Source organism: Salvelinus fontinalis, chromosome 1, assembly GCF_029448725.1.
Source record: "Salvelinus fontinalis isolate EN_2023a chromosome 1, ASM2944872v1, whole genome shotgun sequence".
NCBI classification, from domain to species: domain Eukaryota; kingdom Metazoa; phylum Chordata; class Actinopteri; order Salmoniformes; family Salmonidae; genus Salvelinus; species Salvelinus fontinalis.
In genome coordinates this window covers 28,613,886-28,636,290 of record NC_074665.1, presented here as the reverse complement: position 1 = coordinate 28,636,290, position 22,405 = coordinate 28,613,886, and the positions used below count along the sequence as shown (strand labels likewise).

At 42.4% G+C, this 22,405-nt stretch overlaps 1 protein-coding gene across 2 annotated transcripts in view; it reads left to right on the top strand.

Annotated features, from left to right (window-relative positions):
• The window catches only part of LOC129852322 (synapse differentiation-inducing gene protein 1), a 40,400-nt gene extending 20,381 nt beyond the window's left edge, over window positions 1-20,019 (top strand). For both annotated transcript variants that reach the window (XM_055918264.1, XM_055918265.1), the window contains exon 4: window positions 15,337-20,019. In XM_055918264.1, the coding sequence (XP_055774239.1) occupies window positions 15,337-15,495 (159 nt within the window). In that variant the 3' untranslated portion in view covers window positions 15,496-20,019. The remainder of the gene's footprint in view (window positions 1-15,336) is intronic.
• Window positions 20,020-22,405: the final 2,386 nt, after the last annotated feature.

The following is a 22,405-nucleotide window of genomic DNA, read 5'->3' as shown; positions in this document are numbered from 1 at the left end:
CTAATTGGAGAAATCATCATGGTTCCTTTTTTTTTTTTTTTTAAAGATGACCTCGTTTTGTATATCTCCTCATCTGTAATGAGTACTAGGTTTAAGATCATATTACCAATGTTTCATTTCACAAAGTAGGAGGCTTTTTAATCGATCTCAAAATGAGACGATTATTACGTTGCATGTTATTAGTCTTCTTCGTGGTCTGTCTTGTAAGTGCCTCTTTAGTATATTTGTCAGTCATTGATGTGGGCAAGACAGTGAATCTTCTATAAAACCTATTACAGTTTGGAGTATCATTAAGTTCACAAGAGCTAGGGTTAGTCTTGTTGATATAGTGAGCAGTTAGGTAATGTCCTAAATGATTCAAGCACATTTTAACCATGGTGACTCATGTTTTTGAACATACTGTACTTAATGAAAATGAGATAGCCTTTCACGAAAGCTTATAACTGAGGCTGCAGTTTGTGAATCCAGACAATGTGTGTGGCTAAACCACATTCTCTGTTCCTCAGGTCTGGACATGGCTGAGGTAGCTATATGTCAGTAATATATAAATGGATCACAGAACAGGAGAAAACAACTTGCTGCCATGCTGCTTGGGCTCAAGGACTGAAATATATATCCTGACAAAAAGCATTACATAAATCCTTTTGAATTGAGTTGTCATGTTTTGTCTTTGATCTTCATGTCTTGTCCCTGTGCTTCCCTCTGCTGGTCTTATTAGGTTCTTTCCCTCTTTCTATTCCTCTCTCTCCTCCTCCCTCTCTCCCTCCCCCGCTCTCTCTCTCTATCGTTCCGTTCCTGCTCCCAGCTGTTTCTCTTTCTCCTAACGACCTCATTTACTCTTTCACACCTGTCCCCTATTTTGCCCTCTGATTTGAGTCCCTATTTCTCCCTCTGTTTTCTGCTTCTGTCTTTGTCGGATTCTTGTTTGATGTTTGCTGTTCTGTGTCCTTGTTCCGCCCTATCGTGTTTTTGCCTTCATCTGATGCTGCGTGTGAGCAGGTGTCTAGTGGTCGCGTCTCCAGTCGTTCATCTCTACTGACGAGAGGATTTCAGTTTTCCTGTTTTGTTTTTACCTTAGATATATCAGGAGTATCGTTTTTTGTCTAAGACTGGAATAAAGACTCTGTTTCTATTTCGTCGCTTTTGGGTCCTCCTTCATCAGCATAACATGAGTTTGTATTGCAGGGCCATGGGGGAAAGTGTGTGGAGGAGCCTTATGTTATTCTGCTATCCAAGAATAGCAAAGCACCCTTTACTGGCTCAAACAGCCAACCAATCAGCCTGTTACCAACCCTAAGTAAACTTTTGAAAAAAATGGTGTTTGACCAGATACAATGCTATTTCACAGTAAACAAATGTAACAACAGATTTTCAGCACGCTTATAGGGAAGCGCATTCAACATGGACGGTACTTACACAAATGACTGATGATTGGCTAAGAGAAATTGATAATAAAAAGATTGTGGGAGCTGTTTTGTTAGACTTCAGTGCAGCTTTTTACATTATCGATCATAATCTGGTGCTGGTAAAATGTATGTGTTAGGGCACATCGCCTGTTATATTGTGGATTGAGAGTTACCTGTCTAACAGAACACAGAGAGTGTTCTTTAATAGAAGCCTGTACAACATAATCCAGGTAGAATCAGGCATTCCCCAGGGCAGCTATCTAGACCCCTTACTTTTAAAAATCTTTACTAATGACCTGCCACTGGTTCTGAGTAAAGACACTGTTTCTATGTATGCTGACTATACACGTCAGATACCACAGCAAGTGAAATCACTGCAACGCATAACAAAGAGCTGCAGTCAGTTTCAGAATGGGTGGCAAGAAATAAGTTAGTTATAAATATTTTAAAAACTAAAAGCATTGTATTTGGGACAAATCAGTCACTAAACCCTAAACCTCAACTACATTTTGTAATGAATATTGTGGAAATTGAGCAAGGAGACTAAACTGCCTGGAGTAACCCTGGATTGTACACAGCTAACATCAATATGTCAATCTCTCCTGGCTCAAAGTAGAGGAGAGATTAACTTCATCACTACTTGTATTTGTGAGTAGTTTTGACATGTTGAATGCACTGTGCTGTCTGTTTAAACTACTAGCACACAGCTCGGACACCCATGCATACCCCACACAACATGCCACCAGAGGTCTCTTCTCAAGTCCAGAACAGACTATGGGAGGCACACAGTACTACATAGAGCCATGACTACATGGAACTCTATTTCACATCAAGTAACTCATGCATGCAGTAAAATCAGATTTAAAATAAAACTATAAAAGTACACCTTATGTAACAGCGGGGACTGTGAAGAGACATACACACAGGCACAGACACACGCATATACACAAACACACACATAATAACATACGCACTATACACATACGTACACACAGATTTTGTGTTGTAGATATGTAGTAGTAGAGTAGTGGTCTGAGGGCGCACACTTAATGTGTAGTGAAATCTGTTGCGAAATGTAATGTAATGTTTTTAATTCTATATACACTACATTACCAAAAGTATGTGGACAACTGCTCGTTGAATATCTCATTCCAAAATCATGGGCATTAATATGGAATTGGTCCCCCATTTGCTGCTATAACAGCTTCAACTCTTCTGGGAAGGCTTTCCACTAGATGTTGGAACATTGCTGCAGGGACTTGCTTCCATTCAGCCACAAGAGCATTAGTGAGGTCAGGCACTGATGTTGGGCGATTAGGCCTGGCTCGAAGTCGGAATTACAATTCATCCCAAAGGTGTTCGATGGGGTTGAGGTCAGGGCTCTGTGCAGGCCAGTCAAATTCTTCCACACCGAACTCAACAAACCATTTCTGTATGGAACTCGCTTTGTGCACAAGAGCATTGTCATGCTGAAACAGGAAAGGGCTTTCCCAAAATTGTTGCTACAAAGTTGGAAGCACAGAATCGTCTAGAATGTCATTGTGTGCTGTAGCGTTAAAGATTTCCCTTTAGGCGCATGAATGATCAGTTCCTGAAGGAAATTTCAGAACGGCGCAAAGTTCTCTACCCACTCTTCAAATGATAGAAACGTGTAGCTCTCGTAGTTGATAAACTGTACATTGATAACCAACTGTTCTGAGACACCAAGACTACTCCATGGCTATTCTAGATAATAGTTCCCATAGAGGAGTCGAATAATGGAACACCCAATACTATCCATGGTAGAGATTGTTATAAAAACAGGAAAACAATAAAATACAACAATTGATAAAGAAATAAACTACAAATACACTATACCATTCAAGATAGAGAATGTTGCAAAATAATATTTATAAATAGATAAAAGACAGCATTAGACGAAAGGACAATTATTGAAATAATACATCTTCAAATTTAAGGAACTGGAACACTGTCACCCTAGAGATCCTTTTTATGTTTCTATTTTGGTTTGGTCAGGGCGTGAGTTGGGGTGGGCATTCTATGTCTTGGTTCTATGTGGTCTATTTCTATGTGTTTGGCCGGGTGTGGTTCTCAATCAGAGGCAGCTGTCTATCGTTGTCTCTGATTGAGAACCATACTTAGGCTGCCCTTTTCCTTCTTTCTGTGTGGGATCTTGTTCTTTGTTTGTGTGCCGCTAGGTTGCACGACGTAGCTGTTCGGTCGTCGTATTCTTTATTGTTTTGTTGTGTCGTAGTTTCACTTCGTGATTAAAATTATGTGAAAAAAAAAGTTGAGGAGCCATGGGTGCGCGCGGGAGCAAAGAACCAGGCATTTCGGACCCTCCTACTGGAGCCTTGAAGGTTATGGTAGATAAATGGGGTAGGGATATTCTGGAACAGGTACTTCTATGGCATATTGTCACGATCGTGTTGACATGAACGAGAGGACCAAGGCGCAACATGATTTGAATACATCTTCTTTTTTAATAGCAACGACGAAGATGAACACTACACACTTATACAACACTAACGAAAACAACAAACGATCGTGAAAACTTCAAACGTAAGTGCACACACAAACTACTTACGTTGAACTATACATATACACAAACAATGACCCACAAACAGCTAAAGCCTATGGCAGCCTTAAATATGGCTCCCAATTAGAGACAACCGAAATCAGCTGTCTCTAATTGAGAACCCATTCCGGCCACCATAGACTTTCCTAGAACTACACCCAACATAGACACAGCTAGACACATACACTCAACACCAAACCATAAACTACACCAAACACCCCCTCTACCATATAATACCCCAAAATACACACATACCCCATGTCACACCCTGACCTAACTAAAATAATAAATAAAACAAATAATACTAAGGCCAGGGCGTGACACATATAGAGGGTGGTTTTCCTTTGACAGGGACACTAAGTGTGACGCTGTTAGACGAGATAAGACAGAGATTGGTAGAGAAGGAAGGTAAACTAGGGGAAAAGGATCAAATTGACTGGGTGAAATTCAGAAAATGGGAAAGGGAAGCTGACAAACGAAAGAAGAGACAGGACCCATTTCAGGGAAAACCCTGTCAGAATATGGTAGTTCAGACTGAGGAAGGAGTAAAGAAGGGGAAAGATGAAACTGAGAAGCAATAGGAAGGATGATGATGACAGAGACTGTCCCCCTCCCTACTGTACTCCTCAAACTCTCTACCCAGTGTTGCCGGACCTCCCTCCTCCTCAGCCGCCTCCTGCTGATCCGCTGGATACAAGGCCACTACAACCTGCAGCCCCACCCCCTGTCTCTCCCAACACCACGGTGATTGATCGTCAGGCACGGAGACAGGCTGAAGTCCTGAAAGGGTCTGGAGTGACTCCGGCCAGTCCCACTGGAGGCGCAGTGGGGGGAGCACGCCAGAAGGGTAAAAAGATCAACAATCCCTTTCTCAAGGCTCCTCCACTCAGCTCCAGGGAGGAAAGTGAGGACCGTCTACGGGCCAGGACGGAGAGGCGTGTCTCTATCTCCTCCCCATACGACCCAGCATCAGACATGTATCGACAATACCCTCTGATGGCCTGTACCAACCCTCAGCCTCGACCTGATGATGCTAATGCTGCTGCCGCCGCAGCATGGAACCCCATTGTGTATGTCCAGAGCACGTGGAGACAGGATGAAATCAAAGACATTGTAGACCTACCAGACCCAAGTAAGGACGCTGTGAAATATTCAGCAGAAATGAGGGTATTGGTGGGTCAGTACAAACCATCTGCTGCTGAGATAGCCCATATCTGTAAAAAGAAACTGGGTTTCAGGTGGGTGGATGTACAGGGACAGTTTGATTGCAACTACCTGTGGACTGTGAATGGCGCATATCAGGACCAGATAACGGCACTGCTGGCCAGGATTGTGGAGATGTATCCAACTAAGACTCCAACATCAAGGCGGTGGCCCGTTCTGTAGGTTCATGCTCTATAACATTCGCAGAGTACGACCCTGCCTCACACAGGAAGCGGCGCAGGTCCTAATCCAGGCACTTGTCATCTCCCGTCTGGATTACTGCAACTCGCTGTTGGCTGGGCTCCCTGCCTGTGCCATTAAACCCCTACAACTCATCCAGAACGCCGCAGCCCGTCTGGTGTTCAACCTTCCCAAGTTCTCTCACGTCACCCCGCTCCTCCGCTCTCTCCACTGGCTTCCAGTTGAAGCTCGCATCCGCTACAAGACCATGGTGCTTGCCTACGGAGCTGTGAGGGGAACGGCACCTCCGTACCTTCAGGCTCTGATCAGGCCCTACACCCAAACAAGGGCACTGCGTTTATCCACCTCTGGCTTGCTCGCCTCCCTACCTCTGAGGAAGTACAGTTCCCGCTCAGCCCAGTCAAAACTGTTCGCTGCTCTGGCACCCCAATGGTGGAACAAACTCCCTCACGACGCCAGGTCAGCGGAGTCAATCACCACCTTCCGGAGACACCTGAAACCCCACCTCTTTAGGGAATACCTAGGATAGGATAAAGTAATCCTTCTAACCCCCCCCCCCCTTAAAAGATTTAGATGCACTATTGTAAAGTGGCTGTTCCACTGGATATAAGGTGAATGCACCAATTTGTAAGTCGCTCTGGATAAGAGCGTCTGCTAAATGACTTAAATGTAAATGTAAAATGTGGAACTCAAAGAACGCTGCGCCTTGGTCTCATTCTTCTCAGGATGATCTTTACAAACACAAAAGTACTCAAAAGCCCGAAATTAGGTAGGAATCAACATAGTAGAGGTAAAAACACAGCAAACAGAGAACATAGAAGGAACAGTATGTGGGTATGTGCGGGTGTATATGTGGGGGGAGTGTTGTTGTGATGGAAGATGTGGTGTGTGTTTTTGTGATTGGGAAAGTGTGGTGAGTTAAATGAGTGAAAAAGGAAAATGGAGCCCATGTGTGTCTGCGAGCAGAAATTGTGACAGAGAGAGTTTTCAATTTTGTGCAGATATGGGATATACAGTAAATGTTTTAATAAATTACAAATAGTCAATTTATTTATTGTCCTATCATGATGGAACGGTCCCCAACCCTATACCTAGACACCCACCTGAGCGACCCACAGACTAAAGAGAAGTCCTCATCAGTTTTATAGGCCTACTGTAAGTAGCCTACACGCAGCCAAGACAGAAAGATGAACGCGGTCAGAGACCCACTAAGCAGCACCGCCACTCAAGATCTGAGCCTGCCTGGCAGGGTTGGTCCAACAAAGCCAAAGCCCCGGGTGGGAGAGCATAATATACAAGGAATTTGCTAATAAGAACTTTTATGACCTGTCCCTAGCTGGTAGGAATTCTGGTGGAGACCATCAACCAGGTAGTGGCAGTGCTGGCAACACTAGCTGCATTAACCCATGGAGAGGGGGTTACACTCGGACAATCAGATAGGGGGCAAATGATTGTGACCCTGGCGGCACAAAATAATCAAAAGGTCTGACTGCACAGAGATGCTTGGGAAAATGGTCACAACGGGGTACCAGCGTGTGTGTGTTTCAGGGGAAAGGGGTGTATCTGAGTTCCATCAGCTAGGACTTGACATTGGTTAATCAAATCTCCCCGTTCTTGCATGCCTTCTCAAACAACTACAACTGTCTATGCAATCGTACATCAAGTCTTCTCTTGAGTTGGGCTCTGGGATGGAACAACTGTTGAACATCTGAGCTTGTGGTTGTTTGTGGGGGAAGGGTGGGGAGAGTGTGTATGTATCCCACATCTGTTGCTAAAGGGTATTTGATGTGAGGGACAGCATAGGATAAATCACAATAATTGTTTCCCAAAATAATAATTGCCCACCCAAAAAATTGTTATAGGTAACAATCCTTTGTATGAAGTGCCTACATTATTACGCATATTATTCATTAATTGTGGAAATAATTTAAGATATGCAGTATAGAAGTGTATATATTTTTTTAATAACAGTATATAATACAATAGAGGTGAGGGCGTTGGAAATGCTTTTGGCTGTTCATCTGGTTCTGTTCTGTAGGTGCCACTGTGTGCGCTTTTTAAAGGACGGGTCCCAATCTCTCAAAGGCCCTAGGATCCGGGTGGACAGGGGTGGTCTGCCAGTCACCGGGATGACAACCCAATTTGGGATAGAGGGAGGTTTTAGCAGGTGGAATAGTGGGGAACAATTTGGAGGTTTACTCACTAGTAGTGCAAATATCAAGGTACAGCTATATGGACATTCAATCATCATGGTACTTTTTTTATGTTAAGTTTAGAAACATATATTATGATAAATAGAATTGAAATTTGGATCTCATTATGGTAAATGGTGAAATAAGTATAGCCAGTTATAATTGTAATGGCTTAGCAGATAATAAGCAAAGATTATCAGTATCTACATGGCTAAAAGAGAAGGAATATAATAATACAGCTATTGTTTACAGGAAACTCATTCAACACTTTTAGATTAAGTTGTGTGGACAAAGACCGGGGGTGGCGAAATATACTTCTTCCATGGCAAAGAGACTCAAAATGGGTGATGATATTAATTAACAATAATTGTGATCCAAATGTGCAAATTGTCCAAACAGATCCGCAAGGTAGATGGATTATTTAAATATGTTATTCTACCATAAACAGATTTGGCTCATTAATCTAAAGGGTCCAAATAATGATGATCCACACTTCTTTGAAAATATATAAAATAATTGATCAAGCCTTAGACTCTATTACTATGGTGGGAGATTATAATACGGTTTTAAATACCTTCATGGATGGTAAAGGAAATCAGTAGTGGATATATGGAGGCGTAAATATCCTGAACTAGCCAAATCAAACTTGATTTGTCAAAGGCTCCGATTACGACAAGTGTAGACCTTACATCAAAATGCTTACGGTAAGTGTAGACCTTACAGCAAAATGCTTACGGCAAGTGTAAACCTTACAGCAAAATTCTTACTTACAAGCCCTTAACCAACAGTGCAGTTCAGGAAGAGTTAAGAAAATATTGTCCAAAAAACTAAAGTGAAAAATAATAAAAAGTAACACACTAAAATAACAATAGTGAGGCTATATACAGGGGGTACCGGTACCGAGTCAGTGTGCAGGGGTACAGGTTAGTTGAGGTAATTTGTACATGTAGGTAGGGGTGAAGTGACAATGCATAGATAATAAACAGCGAGTAGCAGCAGTGTACAAAATAAACGGAGGGGGGTGTGGGGTTGTCAATGTAAATAGTCTGGTGGCCATTTGATTAATTGTTCAGCAGTCTTATGGCTTGGGGTAGAAGCTGTTAAGTAGCCTTTTGGTCCTAGACTTGGTGCTCCAGTACCGGGCAAGCGGTAGCAGAGAAAACAGTCTATGACTTGGGTGACTGGAGTCTTTGACAATTTTTTGGGGCCTTTTTCTGACACCGCCTAGTGTGTATATGTGTATGTGTATATATATATATATATATATATATATATATATGCAACCGGTCAGGATGCTCTCGATGGTGCAGCTGTCGAACTTTTTGAGGATCTAGGGACCCATGACAAATCTTTTCAGTCTCCTGAGGGGGAAAAGGTTTTGTCGTGCCCTCTTCACGACTGTCTTGGTGTGTTTGGACCATGATAGTTTGTTGGTGATGTGGTGATGTCGATATTTCCTGAAGTCCACGATCAGCTCCTTTGTCTTGCTCACATTGAGGGAGGTTGTTGTCCAGGCACCACACTGCCAGTTCTCTGACCTCCCTATAGGCTGTCTCATAGTTGTCGGTGATCTGGCCTACCACTGTTGTGTCGTCAGCAAACTTAATGATGGTGTTGGAGTCGTGTTTGTCCACGCAGTCGTGGGTGAACAGGGAATACAGGATGGTACTAAGTACACACCCCTGAGGGGCCCCAGTGTTGAGGATCAGAGTGGCAGACGTGTTGTTGCATACCCTTACCACCTGGGGGCAGCTCGTCAGGAAGTCCAGGATCCAGTTGCAGAGGGAGGTGTTTAGGTCAGGGTCCTTAGCTTAGTGATGAGCTTGGTGGGAACTATGGTGTTGAATGCTGAGCTGTAGTCAATGAACAGCATTCTCACATAGGTGTTCGTTTTGTCCAGGTGGGAAAGGGCAGTGTGGATTGCGATTGAGATTGCGTCATCTGTGGATCTGTTGGGGTGGTATGCGAATTGGAGTGGGTATCTTTGCTTGTTTGATGGTTCGTCTGAGGGCATAGCGGGATTTCTAAAAGCGTTCAGATTAGTGTTCCTCTCCTTGAAAGCGGCAGGTCTAGCCTTTAGCTCGACGCGGATGCTGCCTGTAATCCATGGTTTCTGGTTGGGATATGTACGTACGGTCACTGTGGAGACAACTTCGTCGATGCACTTATTGATGAAGCCGATGACTGAGGTGGTATACTCTTCAATGCTATTGAATGAATCCCGGAACATATTCCAGTCTGTGCTAGCAAAACAGTCCTGTAGAGTACCATCCGTGTCATCTGACCACTTCTGTATTGAGCGTGTCACTGGTACTTCCAGCTTTAGTTTTTGCTAGTAAGTAGGAATCGAGACAGAATTATGGTCAGATTTGCCAAATGGAGGGCGGGGGAGAGCTTTGCATGCATCTCTGTGTGTGGAGTAAAGGTGGTCTATAGTTCTTTTCCCTCTGGTTGCGGATGTGACATGCTGGTAAAAATTTGGTAAAACTGATTTAAGTGGGCCTGCATTATTAAAGTCCCCGGCCACTACGAGGACGCTTCTGAATGAGAATTGTCTTGTTTGCTTATGGCCGTACAGAGTTGGTTGAGTGCGGTCTTACAGCTACGAATAATATAGATTAGAACTCTCTTGGTAGATAGTGTGGTCTACAGCTTATCATAAGGTACTCTACCTCAGGCGAGCAATACCACGAGACTTCTTTAATATTAAACATCGCACACCAGCTGTTATTGAAAAAGAAACACACACCCCCACCCTTCGTCTTACCAGACGTAGCTTCTTTTCTGTTCTGCTGGTGTATGGAAAATCCAGCCAGCTCTATATTATATTAGTGAGATATACATGGAGATATACTTGACTACTTTCGTATGTCATCCTCGCTGGCACCAAAAGTATTTACTACAGGTGAATTTACTACAGGGGGACTCCAATCAAGTTGTAGAAACATCTCAAGGATGATCAATGGAAACAGGATGCACCTGAGCTCAATTTCGAGTCTCATAGCAAAGGGTCTGATTACTTATGTAAATAAGGTATTTCTGTTTTTTGTTTTAATAAATTTGCAAAAATGTCTAAAAACCAAGCCATGAGGTCGGAAGGAATTGTCCGTAGAGCTCTGAGACAGGATTGTGTAGGGGGACAGATCTGTTGAAGGGTACCAAAACATTTCTGTAGCATTGAAGGTCCCCAAGAACACATTGGCCTCCATCATTCTTAAATGGAAGAAGTTTGGAACCACCAAGATATCCTACAGCTGGCCGCCCGGCCAAACTGAGCAATCGGGGGAGAAGGGCCTTGGTCAAGGAGGTGACCAAGAACCCGATGGTCACTCTGACAGAATTCCAGAGTTCCTCTGTGGAGATGGGAGAACCTTCCAGAAGGACAACCATCTCTGCATTATTCCAGCAATCAGGCCTTTATGGTAGATTGGCCAGACGCAAGCCACTCCTCAATAAATAGTTGATGACAGCCTGCTTGGAGTTTACCAAAAGGCACCTAAAGGACACTCAGACCATGTTTTTTTTTTCAGTGGCAGGGACTGGGAGACAAGTTAGGATCGAGAGAAAAATGAACAGAGCATAGTACAGAGAGATCCTTGATGAAAACCTGATCCAGAGCGCTCGGAACCTCAGACTGGGGGCAAAGGTTCACCTTCCAGCAGAACAACGATCCTAATCACACAGCAAAGACAACGCTGGAGTGGCTTCGAGACAAGTCTCTGAATGCCCCTGAGTGGCCCGGCCAGAGCCCGGACTTGAACCTGATCGAATATCTCCGGAGAGACCTGAAAATAGCTGTGCAGCGACGCTCCCCATCCAACCTGACAGAACTTGAGAGGATCTGCAGAGAAGAATGGGAGAAACTCCCAAATACTGGTGTGCCAAGCTTGTAGCATCGTACCCAAGAAGACTCAAGGCTGTAATTGCTGCTAAAGGTGCTTCAACAAAGTACTAAGTAAAGGGTCTGAATACTTATGTAAATGTGATATTTCAGTTTTCGTTCAGAAAAACCTCTTTTTGCTTTGTCATTGTGGGGTATTGTGTGTAGATTGATGAAGATTTTTATTAATTATTTCCATTTTAGAATAAGGCTGTAACGTAACAAAATGTGGAAAAAGTCAAGGTGTCTGAATACTTTCCAAATGCACTGTATATATTTAAAATAACATATTTATTCAAAAAAGGCATAGGTTAAGTCCTGAGATTACAGACTATTACTAAAACACTTGAAGTAGGCATTCTAGAGTTAAGTCAACATGTTACAAGTAAGGGGGATTGGAAATTATACAGACAATTACATTGATAGAAGTACTGTATATGCAATATTAATGCTGTTCCACCCGCTAAAATTTTTTGATTAATAAAAATTAAGAATTTCCCTTCACTGGAACTAAGGGGCCTAGCCTGAACCATGAAAGACAGCCCCAGACAATTTTTCCTCCTTTACCAAACTTTACAGTTGCCACTATGCATTTTGGCAGGTAGCGTTCTCCTGGCATCCGCCAAATTCCAGATTCGTCTGTCTGACTGCCAGATGGTGAAGCGTGATTCACCACTCCGGAGAACACATTTCCACTGCTCCAGAGTCCAATGGCAGCAAGCTTTACACCACTCCAGCCGACTCTTGGCCATGGAAAGCCTTTTCATCCAGCTCCCAATAATCAGTTTTGTGCTGACGTTACTTCCAGAGGCAGTTTGGAACTCGGTAGTGAGTGTTGCAACCAAGGACAGACAATTTTTACGATCTTCAGCACTCGGCGGTCCCGTTTTGTGGGCTTTTGTGGCCTACCACTTTGCAGTTGAGCCGTTGTTGCTCCAATAACAGCACTTATAGTTGACCGGGGCAGCTGTAGCAGGACAGAAAATTGACTAACTGACTTGTTGGAAAGGTGGCATCCTATGACAGGGCCACTTTGAAAGTAATTGTGCCCTTCAGTAAGGCCATTCCACTGCCAATGTTTGTCTATGGAGATTGCATGGCGGTGTGCTCGATTTCATACACCTGTCAGCAACGGGTGTGGCTGAAATAGCTGTATCTACTAATTTGAAGGGATTTCCACGTACAATATATATATGTATAAAAGTAACTGCCTAAATTTGTCTGGAAGAGTAGCTGCTGCCTTAGCTCTTTAGCCACACACACCAGTGATGTGTTTGGTGTTAAAAAGGGAACTGTATGAGAGAAAATGCATGTTCAGTTAGCCTATTGGGTATTAGTTAGTTTATATGATTGTGCAAGAATAGAAACCTGGTTTTGTTGAGAATAAAAAGCCTGGCTTTTATGAACGATCCCAGAAGTTACACAGATCCTAACACAGAGGTGTTATATCCCTCCCTGTGATTGAATATCATTTGTTATGGTCTCTTCATACACTGGTAAGATTAAACCATATGTCAATGATTCCAACATCGCTGTTCTTTGGCACTGTTTTGTGTGAAAATAAAATTGTCATGACAAGGATGGACCTGTTGCACAGAATGACATTCCAGCAAGCACATAACATGCTGAGGATAATATGTTTCTTAGAGCTTGGTGAGAGTGTGGTTGTTCTATGGTTATTTTGCATACAACCTTCCCACAACGTTCTAGGAACGGTGCAGGATAGTTCCTTGGTTTTGGAAAATTCTCAGCACGTTTAAGGAACTTGACAAAATAACATTCCTTTCTTGGTGTTTCATTACTCTAACAGAACGTTTCCTAAAAGTTCAAACATGGTTACATTTCATACAATTTTGGTAATGGGAATGTGCTCAAATAGTTCAGAGAACATTAAGAAACAAAGTTCTTCTGCGGGAATTTCAGTACTTCAGTGTAATGTTTCCTTATGGTTCTATTTAAATGAAAGTTCTCAAATTGTACAGAGAATGTTAAGAAAACTTCCCATAAAAACCACAAGCAAACTTTAGTAACATTCAGAGAATGTTATTTAAAAACATATATTCGGTTTTCAGCATCAAGAAAACCCTATACTCTATCTGTGATCTTAATAAGTTCTTGTTTCCTTTGGAATTTCATCTGTTTGAATAGACTAAAATGAACAGCTTTGTATGAGTTTAGAAAAGCAGCTCCATCCTGGTGGTGCATTGGACTAATTCCATGGCTAGAGATCAAAATACCATAGGTTTGAATCTCACTGATGCTGTGCCACAAAAGTAAATAAATGTGTTTGCATGTTTAATGCCTAAGCAAATACATTCCCATGTGTCCTATCTGTGCTTGGAGTTCAAAACAGTTAACCAAAACTAAGCTAGCAGCGTTCTCAGAACATTAATAAAACTTTCAAGGAATCATAGTAAAACATTATCAGAACCTCCCTGCAACCTAAAAAATAACTTTCCCAGAACAGACAAAATGTTCACTTCCGTTCTCAGAACGTTTAAAAAACGTTACGTTTTACCGGTCAGGACACTTATGGCTTCGTTGTTTTTGGGAAACCAAAAACGTACGTTCCCACATCTTCCAAGGAACCATTTCACTTCCTCTGACTCACTCTTTTCCTGCAGCAGCAGAGGAGGTTTGTTTATTCAGCGAGAAGCAGTTTTGTACTGCACTGTATATGAACAAAGATATTGCAAGCTTCATAAGGGTTGTAGATTTCCCTCCCATCCCCAAAAAGATTCAGAAATGAATCTAATATCTCCACTCAGAATTATATAATTAGGCAAATTCTTAGTGCCGTTAAATTGGAAAGGTATTTGAGAAGTAACAAAACATTTGACTGACAACAGCAGTAGAGACAGTAGTTGTGGTGGAAGTTCTTAGAATTTAAAAAAAATTAGGGCTCTATTCGATCCGCATCGCGGAAGTTCAGCGTTACAGCGGGACTGAAATTTAAAAGCAATGTTTCTGCTTCAGCGGAGACTGCATTCACGGTAAACACTCCATATATCGTCTCAATTGGAAATTACTTTTACTTTTCCATCGCAGAATCTGTAACGCTTTATAGATTGAATAGAGCCCTTCGTTATTTCGCTGTTACATTGTGTTCACTGTACATAAAAAAATGAGTCTCCCTGTTATGCACCTGTCTGAACATAGAAAATAACAAGATAAAAACATCACAATCCTCTCATCTCCTGTCTTCACCCTCCAGTGACCACAGAACAGTTCTTTGAAACCTTGGGCCAAGCACCGGTGGGGTAATCAGCTTTCAGCCCCTACCCACCTTGTGATGAACTTCGTCTGGAATCTTTAAATGAGGACTGGTTCATTAATAAATGTCCTGGAGTTCAAATGTGCACAATTAACAATGTTAGAGAGATCCTGTCTGGAGGCAGTCTTTTGATGGCCACCCATAATGCTGAAGATAAAAGATCAAGGTCTGCTTGCTAACAATCCAACTCCCCCTCCCCTTTACATAATACATCAGAATGATCCTCAGCAAGGTAATAAGGGCTAAGAGTTCACAGAGAAGTGTGTCAGGGAAGATATGTACAGTGTAGATGAAATGATAAGGAATACCTCTAGGTTGTTGAGACAGAAATGTATTCATCAGAATATCCCACTTTAATCTTGGTAACATCTTGTGCACTTCAAATGGCTACAGGCCCTATTGGTGGGTTGAGTCACAGGTGATTTCATTATTATCCTTTGTGTGTTGCCATGTTTTGCTGAGAGACCCCACAAGATCCCCCAGACATCTCACTGGAAATGGGCCAATCTACTGTTTCATTTCCTCCTATTAATTGAGTAATTATGTCTGTCTATCTCTCCCCCCCTTGCCTCTCTGTCTCTCTCTCTCTCTCTCTCCCTTAGACGAACAAGGCCGTGTCTAAGGGGGACTTCCACTTGGCCAGCTCCAGCTCCAGACGTGCCCTCTTCCTGGCTGTGCTGTCAATCACCATCGGGACAGGCATTTATGTGGGCCTGGCTGTAGCGCTCATCGCATACCTCTCCAAGAACCACCACTTGTAGCCTTGCCCTGGCCCCACCCCCTGCACTACAGGACTGATTGCGCTGGGGAAGTGGTTCACTTGGGGGCAATTTAACAATGGAATTTAGGCCTGCAAACTATGGGACTATCAGGATGGACAGAGCCTGGCCATATGGTTGACTCAATTCATGGGATGTAACATAAGAGGGTTATGATATGGAAAATAGTCTTGTAATGGTCAAGTCATTATCTCATTTTGACAAAGACAAACTGCAAACTCTCTTAGTCGTTCTATACACAACTGAATATTTTGTTCTTCAGATGTCTAAAATACGTGTGTGAGTTTTACCAAGGCAAGACACATCCTTTGAGAGGTCAGACCAACATGCACTAAATATTACCTGTACCAAGGGCATACTGTTCGTTTACGGGGCATGCTCTCTGCTCGGTTAACAGTGAGTTGTGCAGTGGGCTGCTTTATGTCCAGCTACATTTACCACACTATCAGTCACATTTGGCAGCTCCTGTCGAGTATAAAGAGGGTGGATAAAAGTGCTTTTAAAGCTGTCACTCATCCATACATTCAACCTGTACACATGTATTCTACGTCACATTGAATTGATCTGTGGAAGTCGCATAGTAGACACTGCAGCTCACTTATAAAGTAAGGTGATGGTCTATATACATTAAAGTGAAACTGCACTCTAATACAGTATCTTGGTAGTCCTATTATCTCAAGGGAGAACTGATGTGTCCTCACGGCACAATGTTTTTTAACACATGCCACACACCTGAAATGTGGAGCTTTGATGTTACCCTACGACAACATGCTTTTGTGTTTCGTCAGGGAGATCAAGTGCACAGGCTTGCAGCTCTCTGACAGAACCTGCTTACACAGAGATACCTCCATGTTGATAGGCACAAATCACTAAGGAAGAGAAAGCAGACGAGTCTTTGGAGGCAGAAGCCATGCTGTAAATACCTCGATACATGCCTAACTGCAATTTTTGTTTTTGCAATACTATTTATTTTCCTGTTGTATACTACTACTACGTATGGGTGGCACGTAGCCTAGCGGTTAAGAGCGTTGGGGCGGTAACCAAAAAGGTTGCTGGTTTGAATCCCCGAGACGACTAGGTGGGAAAATCTGTCTATGTGCCCTTGAGCAAGGCACTTCACCCTAATTGCTCCAGGATTGCCATCAATAATGGCTGATCTCTGGCTGTGACCGCACTCTCCGAGGGTGTCTCAGGGGGAGTGAGTTATGCAAAAAACACATTTCCAATTCACACATTCACACTTGTACATGTGTGAAGTAGGACAAATGTAATTATTGTTATGTCAAAACTGTCCATTCTTGGGGGAAACTCTTTGGACTCAGTGTTTGACATAAAAGTGCTTGCAAATTAAATGTAGTATTTCCATGAAAAAAATGGCTGATTTCACAGTCTGACTTGGGTTAGTTCAGCTGCAACTTTCTTAAAATTATAGTTTTTTTTCTTCATGCACACAGTATTACCACATTAAGTAATATGGTCTTGCAGGTTAGGCTATTTTGTTGCATATACTGTACAGTATAAAATACGTTTAAAAAAATATATACTATGTGCAATGTAGAGGCTTCTAACAAACAAAAATATTACTTGAACACACCAAAAGATTACTGTGTCTTTATTGAGGTCAATATAGACCTACATTATGGACCCGTCTCAAGCATCAGATTTCCCCACTCACTCCCCTAACTCCCTATCCTCTCCTCCACTGCACACACACTATTGCAACTCTATTACACCCAGCCTTGCACCCAAGAATGACTAATCACCTGCACGCACTGTGCCTATTTCATGGCAGCAGAAACATCTCACTGCCTGTCAGAAATATTAGCTCGCCAGGCGCCCAGATGATTTATACATTTTACATGACATTGCGGGCGCCTTAATTGCTCCAACCCCTCTTCTTCTGTCCCTCCTATATGATATGAGAGTGTGGGATTGTGATTGGAGGATTGGTGAGTGGGACCCTGTGGACACGATCAGAGGGAGGCCGGGTTTCTCTCTAATTAATGAAAACGTAATTCAGCTCAGAGCGGATGTTCCTCTGGCGGTAATTAACGCGTCTCTATGTGCTTGCCAAGACTTCAATGTCGGGAGGGCGTCGGTAGTTGTGTATAGTTGTGTCATATCTATATGCGACATGAGAGAGACTCAGTGATTTAAGGCCTATTGTACTCAAAACAAATTGTATTCGTCACATGCTTCCAAAACAACAGATTGTAGACTAACAGTGAAAGGCTTACTTACATGGCCCGTGCCAACAACGCAGAGAGAAAGACAATAGAGAAGTAAAATACGTAACCATAAAAATAATACCAATAGGCTATCAGACTCTGGTTGAGTCACAGGGGCTGGAAACCCAGCAGACGCTGGAAACCCAGCAGAGGCAATACCAACAGCCATTCTGTAAATGCAAGGAGGTTTGAGGGTTAAGAAGACACCTACCACCTAACGTTTATGACTATAGACTGGAATGGTTAAGATACCCTTTTTTTTAGAAGGCATGGGGAAATTGGATTGCAACAAAAACCATGGAAATCAATAGCCTATTCCAATATCGGTATTGTCTAGACCTCCAACATGTGTTACGATACGATAAAGAAGCAGATGAGACACTCTTGCATTTGGCCATCAAAGTATTAGACTCAACCCATACACTGACCTTTAACATGTATTGACAGCACTGGAACAATGAATTAGAGCTCTCATTGTTAAACAGAGGGCCCCTTATCACCAGAAACCTCTTACAAGCAACTCCCAGGCAAAGAGCTGCCAATATGGATAAAGCCTGCTGCTAACATCTGTGTGCTAAGAGCAGCCCACAGCCCTCTCTAATAAGGGGTGAAATGGTGGAGGGTTGGAGAGCGGGGGACTGGGGGAGTGGGCGAAGATGGGTAATTAGCTTAACGCCCAGTGGCTTCAACAATTCTTTGGTTAACTAGCAGGACATCTGATTTGAAAATCAGGGATGATGATAGTGCAGTCGATTCATACCTGCAGTGTCGTATCCTCTAAAACATGTGAAGGGCATTGATTACGGTTGTGTACTGTAAGACTGCACTTTGAGGCAGAGTTGGCAGGGTAAGATCTAAAAGGAGATGTGTTTTAATTCAAATGTCGATTAGCACAACACCCCCATTTGACACTTAACTCTCAATGTCAATCATTGAGTCAAATCCAGTGTGTTCGGCTCCAGAGATTTGATAGGTTAGACGAAAGATGTACAGTAGCACTAGCTACAATACATATCATTGCTGGTCTCAACCAGAAACAAAAAGTGAATGAAATGAGATGGTGCTACCATTCATCACATGGTGTGGTTCTTGTGGCGAGGAGGAATCTAGTCGATGAATCACAGCAGCTGTTTTCCTCCCAAGGCCCATTAATTGTAAATTAACAGTGATTGAGTTTTCTTCCACAGAAACACTTGGCATGGCTGGGCTCTGTTGAGGAGGAGACACAGAGGGACAGACAGGTTTACATTAGCTTTTGCAGCAGTTTGACATTTGTGACTCGTGTTTATGAAACTAGGTGTATGTCGCGCGTCACTATGTCACAGGAGAGCCATTTGAACATAAACTTTAAAAAAAAATCTAAATTCATTTTTGGGCAGAAATGCCTTCTGGAACATGTGAACTTTCACGTGCCTTAATAACAAACTTGTATGCCGTCTGTAAATACGAATTGTTGGTTAAGCCACCGAAAAAGACAGGAACCTTTCCGCTAGCCATGATTGCCTGAGATAAAGGCTGAACATGCAGAGAGATGAGTTTGTAGCACGCTTCTGTCCATAACATGAGCTGGTCAGTATGTGTATGTAATTTCCCTTCTAATGCTGCTTTTTTGAAAGATATCACTTAGTAGAACTGCAAAAGTGTTGCTCTCCACTTTCTGGAGGACCGAGTTTTGAAATCAGTGGAATGCCTTGTGGAATTAAGAGTATGATAGCTAAGGAGATGGAGAAAATTCTGGCGTTTAATTGCAAAAATGCAGAGGGAGTCGAAAAAGAACACAGAAGGCTGTTGTAAAAAACACTTGTCTCCGGATTACATCTTCAAACTAAGGGCAGACAGCGAGGGAGAAGCGTCCACCCATGTATACGGGTAAGATAGTCTAGCTAGCTACATTTTCAGATATTATACATTCCTAATTTTGTCAGAAAGTCGTTATCATTTAAAGTTCAAACGTACTGTTAGCTAGCTAGCTAATGTTAGCTTGCTGGCTTGCTAGCTAACGTTACATTACGTGTATGATCTGTGTAGTAATATTATTTGTTTCTCAGAGCCATTTACATTGCTAGTTATAGCCTAATGTTAGCTTAGCTAGCTAACATTGAACCTGGTTGGTTAGCTACCTGCAGATTCATGCAGGGTAGTAATGTTATGAGTTGGGACTACGGTTCATTGTTTAGCTAGCTAACTACATTTCTAAACAAAAGACTCCACTATGCAAGTAACCATTTCACTACGTCTGTATCCTGTGCATGTGACAAATAAAGTTTATCAAATGAAATCATAGTACGTGTTTACTAGAGACGGTAATGTAAAGAACATGACCTGCACCAAAGTCAAATTACGATATAACGTTAGGCCAATGAGACAATGTCCAAGTGAAAAAATTATCCGGTAGAATGCCCTGCTTTTATTTCGTCACACTCACAACCGTAAGCTATTTTCTGTAATTGGCTCGACATTAACTTGTAAATAATGATTTTGTTGTGAGTTTATTTTCCTGTAATAATGAAAACAAATGAGCTAAAGTGAAGACGTTGTCAGCTATATGATCATTATTTGAACTGGCAAGCCAGCTAACTTAACATTAGCTAGCTAGATAACAAGCTAGAAACGAACCAAAACATTGTTTAGAAAGTTTATTTTAGTAGCCTGGTTTGCTAGATTGACATATACTAAATTCATTTTTAAACAGGTGGGTTTATTGGTGTTAAAATACACTAGTTATGATATTTTGAAACACCAGGCTGCTGATGTCATGCAGCCTGTAGTTTTTGTGTTTATACTTTTTCATAACGACAAGTTTGATGTCGGATGACAATAGAATGTCCATGATGTCACTGCAACAACTGTCCATAGATGTAGTATAAACCAACCTTTAGTCTTGAAATCTTTGGTTGGTTAGTACATTACATGGCCTCACATGTGAATCCTTAAAAAGATGGGTGGGGCTAAGGCTTAAGAGGGTGTGAACGATGCTGAATGGGTGTAAGACAAAGAAGCGTTCTCCAGTAGGTTCACCAAAACATTCAAGGGCCATTTACTCAAAAGCGAGGTTACACGTTTATCAACTTTCCAACCAGAATTACTGAATTACCAGAATTACTTTCCCATTGTTCCTCAACTGTAGTGTATGATATACCATTTTCTAGCTCTGAGTCTTTACTTTTATCCAATGTAAAAAATACAATTTCAAATTTTTGCTACATAAGACCGAATCGAGCCAGTCGGTCACATTTAAACCTGTTTATGTTCAAGAAGGAATAAGGCAAGGAAAGGATGAGAAAGGGGATTATTTTGTAATGGAAAATGTATGCAAACGAGAACCAATGCTGTGGGTAACTGGAAATGTATAGTGTTTATCATTATACACTGCCCTTAATAATGTACATTACATTACGGGAGGTCTGAGATCTTTTCCATTGATGCAACACTGTGGTTTGGGCTGCCGTTAATTAAGAAGAAACGTCAACTTAGATCTGTAGTGTGTGCATCCTCTCCCTTGAGCTAAAGGGTTAATTATGATGAAATAGACATCTTGTCCTTAAGATCCATTTTAGAGTCACATCACAGAATATCTGCCACATGAAGAAGGTATGAATAATGGGCACGAATGTATACACGCGCACGCACACTCACGTATATTGTGCATAACTGCCTGCATAGGACAACACATAAATAATTGCACAAATAAATACATCTATATGATACTGAGCCAGGTGTGCATCTCAACCCTCCACTCAGATGTTTCACCCAAAATTCAATATAATCATCATATGGGTCAATTAAAGATTGCTGAGATTAAGCTATTCATAATACAGCATAAGTAGCAAAGAAAAAGGTCCTGGCCATACCCTTATCAATGAATTCTAAAGGGTTCGCTCTCGGGTTTCCATGACAGCTGCAAATGTTAATGAATGTGCAAGTGGTGCATCAATGTACAAGAGCCCACTGCTGTGGCACGGAGCAGTGATGACTCAACCCACTTGCTCTGATCTTTGAATGATTTGTTCATCCAGTCTTCTCCGAGGCCAACAACTCTCTCGATGGGCCAGTAGTTGTGAGAAGTGGTTGGGGAGCAAGGCAGGTCAACAGGAGGTTGTTGTGTACTCTGATACAGAATCGGACACTTGTGTTCCAACTGGGTCATCATGGCTAGTGTCATATTATCTCATGAACAATACAGGCACTGCGACTAATCAGATGTTAGCCTGTAGTGAACAATCAGAGTTGGGTCACCTCACATACACAGAGCGTTACTTTCCCTCCTCCACTGTTTTGTTCCCGGCTTATGCCGTAGAGAGTTCCTGTGAGATCACACAGATGCCAAGCTCTTCTGGGCGGTTCCGTCATACTGTACGCCGATAGAAAGGAAGAAGGCAATCACGGCCTGGCCTCACTGAGGATCAGAGCAGCAGACCCAAATGCTTTTGATCAAGCCCTGCCTTTAGGGAGGGGGGAGGGGTCTAGTCAGGCATGTCTGCACAGTGGAGACCAAGCCCTGCCTTTAGGGAGGGGGGAGGGGTCTAGTCAGGCATGTCTGCACAGCGGAGACCATGCTTGAGACACTCAGCATACCACACCATTGTTGTAGCTATGTACTGTATTCTGCAATTCTAGCTAGACCCTTTAGTGAGAGCCTGAATGAAAACTCTTTGGTGGAAATG